At 39.4% G+C, this 13442-nt stretch overlaps 3 protein-coding genes across 4 annotated transcripts; 2 read left to right on the forward strand and 1 right to left on the reverse strand.

Annotated features, from left to right (window-relative positions):
• Positions 1-1429: 1429 nt before the first annotated feature.
• Positions 1430-2365, forward strand: LOC311255749 (olfactory receptor 52N4-like; the record flags this gene model as incomplete). Its single annotated transcript, XM_084350398.1, has 1 exon — positions 1430-2365. One exon carries the CDS (start codon positions 1430-1432, stop codon positions 2363-2365), a length of 936 nt encoding a protein of 311 aa, XP_084206524.1.
• A 2013-nt stretch (positions 2366-4378) lies between these two features.
• Positions 4379-8162, reverse strand: chrna10a (cholinergic receptor, nicotinic, alpha 10a). Of its 2 annotated transcripts, XM_084351862.1 has the most exons (5): positions 8085-8162; positions 7050-7195; positions 6746-6900; positions 5643-6175; positions 4379-5332 (listed from the first exon to the last, which is right to left on the reverse strand). In XM_084351862.1, the coding sequence occupies exons 1-5, from the start codon at positions 8143-8145 to the stop codon at positions 4632-4634; spliced, it is 1596 nt and encodes a 531-aa protein (XP_084207988.1). In that variant the 5' UTR covers positions 8146-8162; the 3' UTR covers positions 4379-4631. The 2 variants fall into 2 exon arrangements, with proteins under 2 accessions (XP_084207988.1, XP_084207987.1); XM_084351861.1 differs by lacking the exons at positions 6746-6900; positions 8085-8162 and having other exon boundaries at positions 7050-7103.
• Positions 8163-8626: 464 nt separating this feature from the next.
• LOC311256631 (post-GPI attachment to proteins factor 2-like) lies at positions 8627-12152 on the forward strand. Its single transcript, XM_084351863.1, has 6 exons — positions 8627-8921; positions 9625-9798; positions 9875-10124; positions 11291-11397; positions 11482-11590; positions 11675-12152. The coding sequence occupies exons 2-6, from the start codon at positions 9631-9633 to the stop codon at positions 11803-11805; spliced, it is 765 nt and encodes a 254-aa protein (XP_084207989.1). The 5' UTR covers positions 8627-8921; positions 9625-9630; the 3' UTR covers positions 11806-12152.
• The last annotated feature ends 1290 nt before the right edge of the window (positions 12153-13442 follow it).

Below are 13442 nucleotides of genomic sequence, written 5' to 3' on the forward strand. Positions count from 1 at the left end.
ATGCCTATGTGGCAATACAAAAAAAAGGCTCATTTCCACAATTGAGAGCATTCATAAACACATTTAAGTGCCAATTCTGTTTCAGTGTACTAAATTTAATTCTAATGTTTGTTTTCATTAAATTGAATGTACTTGTGCAGTTTAATAGGATTTTATCACTGGGTAAAAGCCATAGGACCCAGTGTGTGAGTGTGTGTGACTTTGAAATTTTTCATTATTTTTTATAATCTGAACAAAGCAGGCAGGGAACTTGGGATACTAGCACCATTTTGCATCATTCAATACAATACAAAGGGTGTTTGCTTTGGGCTACCATAGAGTTTTAGTTGTGGCCCCTTAAAGGAAACAGTTTGGTCATCCTTGCTCTGTAGAGTGTATTGTAGCCTCACTGACATTTGTACTTTATTGAATTTGAGTCATCAGTTGATATAATCAATACGCAGTACTTATTGAGTGGTGTGAAAGGAATACAGGAAGAGATGTTGATGTTGACTGACCTCTGACTTTACTTACCCAAAACTCTTCAAACATGTCTAAACCAAAGCTGTACTTATATCCCTGTATATTTTCTTTGCTTGACTGCTGTGGGTAAACGTCAACACACCATTTTGCACTGGAGCTGTACTGGAAATGTTTTTGCTAAAAGGTGTCAGTAATAGGAACCAAATGTTTGTGGTGAAAATGGGCAGATTTATGAGTGTTAAGCAAACATCATCATAACTAAGTTACCTGGAATTAGCCACCATCAATGGGTGGGCTTATTCAGCGAACATTCATGTTTTTATTACATTATAATTCCTCAGAAAGCCCACATGAAATCTGAGTAAAGTGTAGCCTGATAAAAAGTTCATCCCATGCAGGCGAAGCTGATTCAGCGGCTACAGCCTTGCTCTAAACAAGCTAAATTAAGTATTAAACTTAAGATTTCTATACCTTTACATGTGAGGATCATATGTACAGCACAATGATTCTAAAACATGTCAAATGAAACGCTGGATTTCCAATGGGGAGGGCAATGAAGTGATGTCAAATGGGTATAAAAGAGATCGAGATCCAGCTGCTGAATCAAGGTTCCACCTCCACAGGACAGGTACTGTCATCTAAGAGAAGTTACAACACTGTGACTATGCCAGGTTGCTGGTTTTGTTGAGCATGTATGTAGAGGATAAAGGTAAGCATCATTGTGGTGTAACATTTAATGCACATACTGTAAAGCAACCACTCCACATGTTGATGTTTATTATGTTGTTTGTTCTTTTGTTTTTCATTTTTGATTTATGTCTTTTTTGGACCAAATAATGAAATGTGCAACAAACTCCAAACTGCTGACTGAAATGTTTGCTGTATAAACTTTGTGTTATTGTTAATGTTTTTTCACCAGTGGTGTCTGACATTCTTCTCTTGTAGGGTTTCCAGCAAATCAAAGAGAATGGAAAGCAACATGACAGTCTCAGGTGATATGCTGGAGATCCAAGGCTTTAACATATCTCCAGAGTTTGTGTATCCTCTGTTTTTCCTCCTGCTGTTTGTCTACTTTTCATTGCTTTTTTCTAACATTGGAGTACTTACCCTCATCATCACTGAGAAGAGTTTGCACCAGCCAATGTATATGCTGTTTTGTAACCTGTCTGTGAATGATCTAATAGGTAACACAGTCCTACTGCCTCAGCTGATGGCTCATATCATTTCAACAGAGCGGTTCATCACCTACAACCAGTGTGCTGTTCAAGCCTTTTGCAGCCACACGTTCGGATCAGCTTCTCATATCATTCTCATCATTATGGCAATTGACAGATACGTGGCGATATGTCACCCCTTAAGGTACAACTCAATAATGACCACCAAAACTGTGATTGGGCTGTCAGTGTCTGCATGGGGGATGTCATTACTGCTCGTGTCTGTTCTGATCGGTCTCACAGTGAGGCTGTCCCGCTGTAGATCACTCATACAAAACGCTTATTGTGATAACGCGTCACTGTTCAAGCTCTCCTGTGACAATGTGTCCATCAACAATATCTATGGGCTCTTTTTCACTGTGCTGCTGTTTAGTTTCTCGATCGGAGGCATAGCTGTCACCTACTTCCGAATAGCTCTCATCTGCTGGATCAAGAAAAACAAAGAGCTGAATAGCAGAGCGCTGCAAACATGTGCGAGCCACCTCGTTCTTTATCTCATCATGCTCTGGTCGGGGTTTTTAACGATCATATTGCATCGTTTCCCAGATTACCCAGATTTGAGGAAGATTGCATATATTTTATTTCATGTGGTCCCTGCTAATTTAAATCCTGTCATTTATGGAATGCAAACAAGGTCATTACGGGATAAAATTATGCAAATACTGCAAAGAAAAGTGACTCCATACTAAAACCTCTGTCTTCTGTTCATACTGTGCTTAAGACATGTTCTTAGATAATCCTAGAATTGATATTTAGTTAAGGCTGAGTCTTAGTTATTATCCTTGTTTGTGTTATTTTTCTTATCTGTGTGACATTTTGTGTTACAGGAGAATTACTTTTTTTTTTACTCATCTAATGAAAACTAGGGGAGACATATAATAAGCCTCTGTTTTTAATAACTGAATAGAGGATTCTATCTCATTTTATTTATCTTGATTGTTTATTTATTATTCTTGTTTATTCATGTTTCTTTTGGGTTTTTTTTTTACTTATTGCTTTCTTATTTTTTCTTTTGTTGTTCTTTATTGCTGCTGGTCTCTGAGAGCTACTAAACAACATTTTGTTGTATGACTACAGTGACAAATAAAGTGTCTTATGTCTTATCTATATGGTTTTGATAATGTTCAACTTATGTGCTACTAAATAAATAAAATCAAAGGCTTGATCATAAGACGCATCTAATTAAATGTTTCCACTTGTTACACCTGTTTCTGAAGCCTGTCTGTATCTGGAGCACAAAGGTAATTCAATTTTAGTTCCCTTTCATGTATTCAGTGTATAACGGTGTAAAATGTAAATTAAAACAGAATACAATCATTTGCAGACAGTCTTACCAGTAACTGTTTTCCTAAGTGTTCCTGAGCCCATGTAGTAATACAATCGTGTATTTTACAAAGTAGTGAACCTCGCCCCATCCTTGCTGCCCGTTTCATACCCAATTGTGACGCAAACGCCTATTACCCATGTTTCAAACCGGTGTTTTTGAGCTTTACATAACTTACCCAGTCTTTTGTTGCCCCTGTCCCAACTTGTTTGCAATGTGTTGCTGGCATCAGATTCAGAATAAACACGTAATTACAAAAATCAGTGGAGATGATGAGGTGAAAATTATAAAATATATTGTCTCTGTACTGTTTTCAACTGGGTATATGTCAAAAAGGATTAGAGTTGTATGTGAAATTAGTATCTTTAAAACCACCATAAACAGACAAGGAAGCACAAGATCTTCGTCTTCTCTCATGTTTGTCAATACATTTGTTCTTCTTATCTTCTTTCCTCTTTTAACTCAACATAACAGATTATTATTTTATTATGTTATATATTTTACTTATATATACATATAGTTCTAACATGAGTCCTACAACTCTAAAAGAATATGCTGAATGTATTTTCTTAAGCAGAACTGAATACTGTACTGAATACTCCCCGAAAAAGCTAAAGGATGTATTTCAGTCATGCAGGCCTGATGATCTCTTTATGAAAGGTCAATCAGAGGCCTCAACAGGTTTTGAGGTTTGATTCAATTGCATTTCGGTTTTATCCTCCATCTCCCTGGAAAAAATAAATAAATAAATAAATGTCCAAATCGAAGCTGATTCAAAACACAGTTCTGCTGCATTCTGTTTCCCCATGGGTTCGGATTAAAGAGTCATGGCCCATTTTTACAACATAAAGACCTGCAGGGATAATACACATCAAGAGCCGAGCAAATGGTGGGGATCCAGAGGATTTAACAGATAATCCATGAGAGTTACACTGACATGTTGTTATCTCTTGTTCTGGTTTTATGTACAGAACCTTGTTGTTGTTGTTGTATTTCTCAACAAATCGCCTCTTGTGTAAAGTTGGTATTCCCTCTTTTTAATTGATTGATGCTATGTCATGTCATGTCATGTTATGTTATGTTATGTTATGTAATATTAAAATTATGTTTGTTTTCCAGCTCCAAACTTTACACATATCAATTGTAACTTCTATTACCTCATTACTTTTAATCTGCCTCTGAGATCTGTAAGATATAAAGATAAAAAGAAATTATGTTTCAAATTTATGAAGTATAGTATGAACTACATAATATGTACTTTATTTCTTTATGTTGCTTTTGTGAATACCTTGAAATTTTATTTAAGATTCAAAGAAAAAAAAATATTGCTGTACATCAGTATTTTATTTATTCAAAATAAAAGCACAGAATTGTGGAAATACCATTGGTAGAAAAATGCACTGATTTGCCATTAGAGTGGCCATTTCTTGGCTTAGCTTTGTAATTTTCACACAGCACTGGGACACAAGTTGGAGAATGAAAGTTGTCAATAATAAACAAATTGGTTTCAGGGCTAAGACGTTTGGAACAAAGGCAAACTGAATGTTCGTTAAATTACTGTATAAAATGTAGTACTTAATGAACCTGTAATTACACCTATTAACACTGTCACTAACTTCTCAGTCCTGTAGTTAGATGGCTTTGCCCATGATGAGAAGGCTCATTAAAAACACCATTATGAAAAATAGCCACATGAAGAAGCGATCTAAAACTTTGGCGACTTTCTTCCACTCCCCAGTTCTTTTCTGCGTGGCCCTCGTATCTCTGTAGCAGTTGGCTATGTACTCGATGTTACGTAGCAGCTGCCTCTCATTGCTCAGGGTGCTGCAGGGAGCCTCTCTCTCATTTCTCTCACTGTCACTCACTCCTCCCTTCCTGCATCTCTTGTGACCCGCCGATTCTCCACAGTCCATGCTCATGAACATGCCGTTCTTCCAAGTGCTGTAGTCGGTGGTCGGGTTCTTCCCTATTGAGCCAACAGGACTCATCATCTGATCCATGTCTTCCCTCTCCTCTGCCGTCACAGAGCCCACTGTTTCCTGTCCTCTCTCCATTTTGAAGACACAGTCCTCTCTGCCGGGTCCCGCCTGACCATTCATGGTGCAGTTGGTGTTCTTGACAGGCGGAGGCTCCTGTTTCTCCGGCTGTGGTGACATGCAGTTCTCCCCGACTTCATAAACAAAGCACATTCTGGCCATGTGCTGCAGAATGAGCTGCTTGGCCCACTTGGGAACAGGCTTGGCGTCCGGACCACAGTGGTGTATGTTCATGATGAAGATGGTGAGGGCAGTAGAGGCAGTGATCATGGTCATTGTCGCAATGTAATACTTTCCTGTGGAAGAAGAGGAAGTCAACATCTGTGTTGGGGAGGAACTAGTAAAACGCTTTATGTAATGAAATTACAAAATAAATGCAATTGTATCTGTGATATGTAGTTACATTATCTTTCTTCCTAAAGGGCATACAGTTGATGATACTGATTTCAAAGTTAAGAATTCATTGCTTTTAATATACATTGAACTAAATACTATCATACCATTACAGCTGATCTGTAACCTATTACATAAAAAAAAAAAGTAACACTGATCAATATAGAGTTTTTAGACACTTGTTGGGATATGACCTCATTTTATTGCCCTTACCAATAAGTGGCACATTTTCAGAGGGCGGCATGATCTCTGCAACCAGCAGCTGAAAGACGGTGAGCGCCAGCATCACGGTGACACCCAAAGAAACCTTCTCTCCAGAGTCAGCAGGCAGGTAGAAGCCCAGCGGAGCCAGGAACGAGATCATCACACACGGTATGAGCAGGTTGAAGACATAAAAGGACGCTCTTCTCTTCAGTTTCAGTGTGTAGGTCACATCAGGGTAAGGGTCAGCGCAGCAGCCGTACTGAATAATGTTCTTCTTAGCCGGCATGCCCAGCACCTCCCACTCCACGTTGTCCACCAGGTCAGCCAGGTCAGCACTCTCCAGGGCGTTCAGGATGTCTAGCTGGTTACCGTTGTAGGTCCAGGAGCCGTATGTGAACCTGCACTGCTGGGCATCAAAGGGGAAGAAAGACACGTCCACTTTGCAGGAGCTCTTGGTGATAGCAGGGGAATCCCACATTATCTGGCCATCATGTTGGATCACCACATTCGTGTCCATGGGACCAGTGAAATGGTCATCAGCACTGAAAGATAAAGAAAAGTTGTCTGGACAAAGAAATTAGAGTAACAGTGTTCATGTGTATTCCAGGAGCATATAGGTGTTTTGGATACCTTTAACAGAGCAGAGAGGAGGTGGAGAATGATTTGAGAAAGACACTTGATCAGGATACAAAGGCACAAGTTCACCAACTGAGGGAAGAGTCAACGCATTTAGTAGAGTTGTACTCATTCCTCAGTGTTGTGTCTGCATTTTATAGTTTACCAGTAATGCTACGTGTTTGTTTACATGTATTAGTATGTGGTTACATAGTGGGAGCTGCTTTCATAATCCTAATCTGATCACAGTAATGTCATCAGAGGCATCTCCTGCTCAATGGCCTCACTCATGTGATACCTTCCTCAAAATATAATTTATTCTGTAAGTCTGTATTATTAGAAGTTATATTACTGGTGTATAAAACGCAGGCAGAGGCCTGGACACTCCTGTGAATAATGGCTTCAAGGAATGTTCAGCTTGTGCCTTTAATACTGACCAACAGGAGCCACACGGGGGACAATAATTCAATGATTAACCCAATACCAGTCCGACCTACTTGTTATATAGGACTATATCAGGTCTCCATACATAACTACTAGGTATGCGGATGGTATCAAGTCCATCGTAATCATCTTTATTCCATTTGAGGTGTGCATCAACCCACACTTGCCGTATCCATAAATATGCAGTCAAAATTTGGTTTCGCTCATCCTGTAAAACATTGAAAATAATTGGCAAAAAGGGACAAATTACATGTAAAATAAATATGATCAAAATATAAAGATGGCGTCACTAATGTGTCGGTATCCGCACAGCTTCTTCTCACGCATACAATCATGTGGTGACTTGTGTTGTTTTACCATGTCGATGATTTGTGACAGTGTAACCTGCAGGGTCACGTTCAGGATGTTGTTGGTGTCCTCCACAGGCCTCAGTGCGCTGGTGTAGTTGTTGAATAAATCTTTCAGGAGCTTCTGAGCATATTTCCCATGAGCACACCAACAGGCTAAGACAAAGAGAGAAACAACTCACAGTCGTATATGTTGTGTTTCAGTGAATTCTGCTACCTTACATTTTTTACTCCTGAAAAAATAAAGTATTTGGTTAAAAGGTTAGTTTTCTGGATATTCAGAGCAAACGCAGTGATGTGGATGCTGAAGTGGGAAGACAGGGAGAACAGGGGAGAAGATGTGAATACATGACAGATGGCGTAACGGGACAGAGTGGATGTCAGGCTCGGCTGCCTTTCTATAAAGCTCTAGAAAGAAAGAGATCAGACAAATCTGCCATAATGTACCAGCAGTGACTTTCCCTCTTCAACTGTGTGTGTGTGGAGGTTTAGCATGTGTTCGCTGAACATTTGTGTATCAAGATGAGCCGGAAACAGAGAGATTAAACATGCCTGTGCTGTGAAAACTGTGTTAATGCGAATAATAAAATAACTCATCTAAAGATTTTTCATGTTTTATGGCGAAATTATTGTCACCACCTCCAGGAGACCAGAGAGGACACGTATAAGCAGTTTTAAACATGGAGACACTACAGTTTATACTTTATGTGGGGCTTGTTCCCGGTGTCAATCTGGTGGATTTAGGTCTCAATAAAGCCTCTGATACAAAGAATGTCTACGGGATTATGATGAATAGCAAATCCCTCAACAACTGGCTCCAAGTCTACGGATTGTGGGTAACAGCTTTCCTAGAGCTGGGATGGAAATTTGAGAAGAAATGGATGATGCAGACAACAATTTAAAAATAAAGGCGTTCATAAAATTAAATGCAAGTTTTATGCAAATGTTCTTTGTCATGGGGTGTGTGTAACTGCAATAAAAAGAAGAGCTTATCAAGACAACATTATAGATCATAGGAGGTAAATAAAAATACATTTGAACTTACTTGGAAAAATAGTGACACAGAGAAGCAAGAGGAATAAAGTTTGGACCCTCCATCGTTTCATCTTGCTGAAACAAAATGATCCTCATCCAAAGACCATTGGAGCTTGGAGGTTCATCCACTAAAAATAAAAATAAAAATAAAAATAAGAAGAAAGGACCCTCTCCCCCAAAAAAAGTGTGGTGATGAATGCAGCTGTGTTGCGTTTGTGAGCTGCACAAGAACATCAAGTGCGGTAATAATACTGATGAGGAGAGGCGGGGCAGCCACATGTTAACCCTGCACACACAGCCGGCCACACAGAAAAGATATATGTCAACATAAAACGAAAATGAAAGTGGGTTTGTTGAGGCGCAGCACCACGGACAGCTCCCAGCCTCACCCTCTACCAAGCTATAAACCTTTTGTTTGCTTTGTTTTCTTTTGGTTTTTTTTTTTTGCATCGTGCTTTGTTATCATCAGGAGACGCATTTGATTAAACACAAATCTCCATGATGTCTGTGATCTGTCATTCATTTCTAACAGGCGGCTCCGCCCTAACTCAGCAGCCTCATCACTCTCCTCCGCTCACTTTCTCTTCCGGGTGCTGCTCGATCTTCCTCGTATGTTCCTCCTGCTGGAAGATGTCGCATCTGAGCGCGATCAGCTGAGACCCCGGTGGATGCAGACATGTCGCAGGGATGTTAAAATGGCTGGATGGTGCGCTTGTTGTTGGTATCCGGAGTATTCGGGTCCATCCTGCAGCCTGATGTAATGAAGGTTGTTGTAACAGCGTAGGTGTTGACAAGCCAAGCGCGTGAAGGGGTTGTAGGAGAGATTATAGTTAAGCAGCCAGTGGAGGTAGGTTGTCTGTTCGTTTCTCAGGTTTAACAGTAAATGCATGCAAATAGTGACCAATCACTGTGTTGATATTCATTGAAAATATGGACATTACTCACACCTCATGTGCCTGTGTGTGATAGGGCTGCAACTAATGATTATTTCCGATTAATCGATTACTTTTTTGGTCTACAATGTCAGAAAATTGAGAAAAATCACGATCAAAGCCCAAGAATACATCCTCAGATATCTTGTTTTGTCCACAGCCCAGCAATATTCAATTTACTGTAAAAGAGGGGTAAAGAAACCAGAAAATATCACGTGAGAAGCTGGAATACCAGCCGCTTGGTTAGGGTTAGGAAAAGACAATGATTTGGCTTCCCTGGATCTGTTGCCACAAACATGGCTGGAAACTGTCACGGTGTCTCGCTAAAAATGTCCCGTTTTCTGATGGAAAATGCCACAACAGCTCCTTACAATATACCCAGTGGTTAAGCGATTAAAACCGTTGAAACGCCTCAAAAGAAGTGGTCTCTTGCTTTGGCAGCCGTCTTTCTTATGGTCTGGTTAGGTTTAGGCACAAAAAACACTTCAGGAAGAAAATACAGCAGGATTTTTTCCTGATGTCATGAATCTTTTTCGATTAATCGTTACAGCTATAGTGTGATCACCTTTGTGAGACAATGTTAAAATGTTCTTTAATCTGGCCTGTTCTCTGTTTCAGACCAAGATGCTACAAGGCTCAAATATCTTGGGGCATGAGCGCCCTCTGGTCATAAGAGTATCATTCTCCTCCTGTGTTCTGGGTACTGTGCTCCTGCCTCTCTTTGGACTGATAACATGCGTCTTCATATCCTCGGTTTTCCATTTTGATGACTCCACTGGTACACATTGCCAGGTACGGTCCTTATTATTGTTTTTTCTCCTGCTGCTACATATGTTTTGGAAACTAAGTCAGTAACTTGTGTTTTCAGGTTCCTAATTACCTGCCATCTATCAGTGCCTCAATAAGTCTAAGTCCTGAGTGTCACATATGGCGGTTCTGCATCGGTCTGCACTCAGCGCCCAGGTTCCTGGTGGCGTTCACCTACTTCAGATTTTACAAGGCGCGTTTTACATCGAGGTTCCCTGAGAGTCCACTCAGCTGTTTGAACCTGGCCTTTTCTATTTTGGAGAACCTCGGCCTGTTGCTCCTCACATATGTATCATCCAGTGAAACGTACTGTGAGTAATACATGTTTAAGTTACTTTGACTAGAGCTTTTATTGTTCTTTTGAATACCAAGGTGATTTGGTTTATGACAAATTGCAATTCAAATTGTGTTGGCAATGTAAGTTTCTGCAAACCACTGATATGTTGAAACTTTGCATTTCTTTATGCAACCTACTTTCCTTAGGTACCGTTTTAAATGTTATGTTGTGTCAAGGATGTGCTTCTGCTCTGGTTAGATTTAGCCACAAAAAACAATTGGTTATGGTTAGGAAAAGATCAGGTTTTGGTTTACCTGGTTCTGTCTACACAACCGTGGCTAGAAGTTGCCTTGGTGTCTCGATAAAAATATCCTGTGGTTCAGCCCTTAAAAATGTTGAAACGCCTTCTCAAACAGTTGTCTCTTGCTTGGCAACCATTTCATTAATGGCCTGGTTAGGTTTAGACACAAAAAACGCTTGGTTAGGGTTAGGAAGAGATCATGTTTCGGCTTCCCTGAATCTGTGCCCTCAAACATAGCTGGAAATTGTCACCGTGTCTCGCTAAAAATGCTTTTTTTGACTGTAAAATGCCCCAACATCCAAATAACCAGTGGTATAGGGATTACAAATGTTAAAACACCGTCTCAAACAGTGGTCTCTTGCTTCAGCAGCCATCTTGCCTATGGTCTGGTTAGGTTTAGGCACAAAAAGTACTTGGTAAGGGTCAGGAGGAGATCATGCTTTGGCTTACTTGCTTCTGTGGGCACAAACACAGCAGGACATTTTCTTAATGTCTCGTCAAAAATACCCAGTTTTCAGCTGGAAAATGACCCCACATCTAGTCAAAAATAATCTTGAATATAATGCCAACTCAAACAGTTGTCTCTCGCCTTCTCGCCTATGAGTCATGCCACCTCCATCCCCTGCACCATCCTCTTCATCTCCAGACATCAAAGTCAAATGTTGATATGAAATGATTGAAATATAAAAATCATACATATCTGTGGTTTGCAAAAACATACCCAGATTTTTACTCTGGCGACTGGGCTGTGTTCAAAGTATGACACAGAGCTGCATAACAGTAACAGGCAGGCTGATGTATTGATTCAAAGTTCAGTTTATTTGACATTTAAATATTACAATAATACTGTCCTTTACTGACCAAATTTCCCTTTCTTTTTGTATATTTTTGCCCTTCAGTTGTTCATAAGGAAGGTTTTGTCCTCTTTATTATCAGCTCTCTTATCCACATGTCGATAACCTGCCGTTTATGGAAAGCCATTAAGAAGTATTCATTAAGTCCTGAGGTAAGAGATGCCAGATCACACAGCAGACTGAAAACCCTCAGTGCTTCAGTCAGATTCATTATGATTATTTTTTTTCCCTCATAGGATGCTAAGTCTCACCACTGGAAAGTGCGTTTCTTATTTCTCAACGTATCCTTCTGTGCTTTTGCCGGATTCTTTTATTGGAAACACAACATGTACTGTGAATCAGGAAGTAAGTGTGACATCAGTTTGATCTTTCTGCTTTAATCTGTAAGTGTTGTTACTGTGCTTCAACATCCATCTTATCTTCCTGCAGGTTATACACTTTTTGCCCTGTTTGAGTATCTCGTGGTCTTCTCCAACATGGCCTTCCATCTCACAGCAGTGTGGGACTTTAAGAGCCGTGAGGTCATGGTCATTTCGTCCTCTGAAGATAAAGACTTCTGACTAGAAACTGAAGGACTTGGTGCTAGTTGTACAACCACACAACCACCTGATCATGATAGCCTTGATCCTGCTGAAGAGGAAGACTGGGATGGCCTTTTCCATATATTTCCATGATGACGGCTCTCAAGGCCTTAGTGGGTGTAGATGTCAGACAAATTTGAGTCAAGATAGGCATATGTTCTACTGTATGGTCTATTCTGAGCACATTTGTTTTGCTTAATTCATTGATGCCTTTACCTACAGTACATGCTGTATTTTATGTAATGTGAAATTTCAACTTTTGTACAATGCACAAAAATATTCTGTGGTCATACTGTGTGTGCCAAAGTAAAGTGACAGTTCAAGTATGTTGGGCTTTCATTTTGAAACACAAAGGGGGGTTAAATGTCTATAAATTATTTATTAGGGACTGACAGTTGTCTTTGAGCCTTTCTGACTCTGCTATTTAGAGCGATTTTACACCATTGAGATTACCCCAAAACATTTGCCACTGAGAGCTACTCTAGCTGACTGTTGTGAAAATACTTTGTCGTCATTCCATCTCCATTTTTATTATTTTTTCAAAAATGTCTAAGCTTTTAATATTTTTGTTCAAATGCAAATGTGTAAATGTGAGTTCTCTGTACTGCATGTGGCCATAATGCCCTCTAGTTAATCCACTGAAGGTATTATGATCACACATCGCTTAACCTACCCTGACCTAAAAGTTAATGCTGCCGGATAAAACCTAGTGGCCCAGTTGCCAAGTGCAAACACAAATCACTGTAATCACTGTACTTCTTTAATAGCTCCAACAGCGTGTGTACTACACCCATTATTATACCTATACTGTGTTATTTCGTGCACAGCTGTGCAGTATCTCCACCCATATAAGATAGTAAGGCAAGTTTACTCAAAACATGATGTTTAGAAATGAGTGTATGCTTTACAAATGAACAAAATTGCAATGCTCTTTCATACCCCACCCCCCAATCTGACTCTGATGATGCAAGTACGGGCCAAGTACGAGCAAGATGTCTGATGTTGGCTGCAAGATCTTGAATCAGACTCACTTGAAACAAAACCACAATACAGTATGTTTACTTTCTACTGTCCCCTTGCTAGTCTCATTAGCCTTAGCATAATTAATGAACAGAAACAACCTCCAACATACAGAGGAGTACAGAAAAAAGCATGTAAATAGGTTATAGGATGAATGAGAATCCCTGATATATATGTAAAACACAAGATTAGAACAAAATTAATTTCCTTAACAGCAATTGGATTTTCTTTAATTTTAGATAAATCTCTTCAAATATATCAAACAAAACATTCAATAACTATTTTGTTAGTTTTGTATTGTAATTCACTTACAATTGACAGCAGAAATATGAAATATCTCAATTTGGCGATATAATCATTAGATAACACAACAAAAAGTAAATAAACAACATAAAGAGGCCTTTTCCAATGCTGTAAAAAGCACCTAAAAGTCATACTTGACTAAAATTATAGAGCCTTAAAGTTAGACATCCAAGAAAAAATAATGTAATGGAGTAAAAATACAAGCTTTGCCTTCAAAACATAGTGGGGTGTACCTACATGTACAACATTCACATGACTGAAACTGAATCAAATGCAATTCAGCCAATTTTTCT

This window comes from Pagrus pagrus (genome assembly GCF_965226575.1).
Source record: "Pagrus pagrus genome assembly, chromosome: 4".
Classification (NCBI taxonomy): domain Eukaryota; kingdom Metazoa; phylum Chordata; class Actinopteri; order Spariformes; family Sparidae; genus Pagrus; species Pagrus pagrus.

Excerpts from the sequence above, each read along its gene's own strand:
- chrna10a (XM_084351862.1), bottom strand. The coding sequence starts at position 8,145 with ATGAAACGATGGAGGGTCCAAACTTTATTCCTCTTGCTTCTCTGTGTC. Across the intron at positions 6,176-6,745 it reads GATATAGTCCTATATAACAA|TGCTGATGACCATTTCACTG; the intron begins GTAGGTCGGACT and ends TTTATCTTTCAG. Across the intron at positions 5,333-5,642 it reads TGAAAATGTGCCACTTATTG|GAAAGTATTACATTGCGACA; the intron begins GTAAGGGCAATA and ends CTTCTTCCACAG.
- LOC311256631 (XM_084351863.1), top strand. The coding sequence starts at position 9,631 with ATGCTACAAGGCTCAAATATCTTGGGGCATGAGCGCCCTCTGGTCATA. Across the intron at positions 9,799-9,874 it reads CCACTGGTACACATTGCCAG|GTTCCTAATTACCTGCCATC; the intron begins GTACGGTCCTTA and ends TTGTGTTTTCAG. Across the intron at positions 11,398-11,481 it reads AGTATTCATTAAGTCCTGAG|GATGCTAAGTCTCACCACTG; the intron begins GTAAGAGATGCC and ends TTTCCCTCATAG.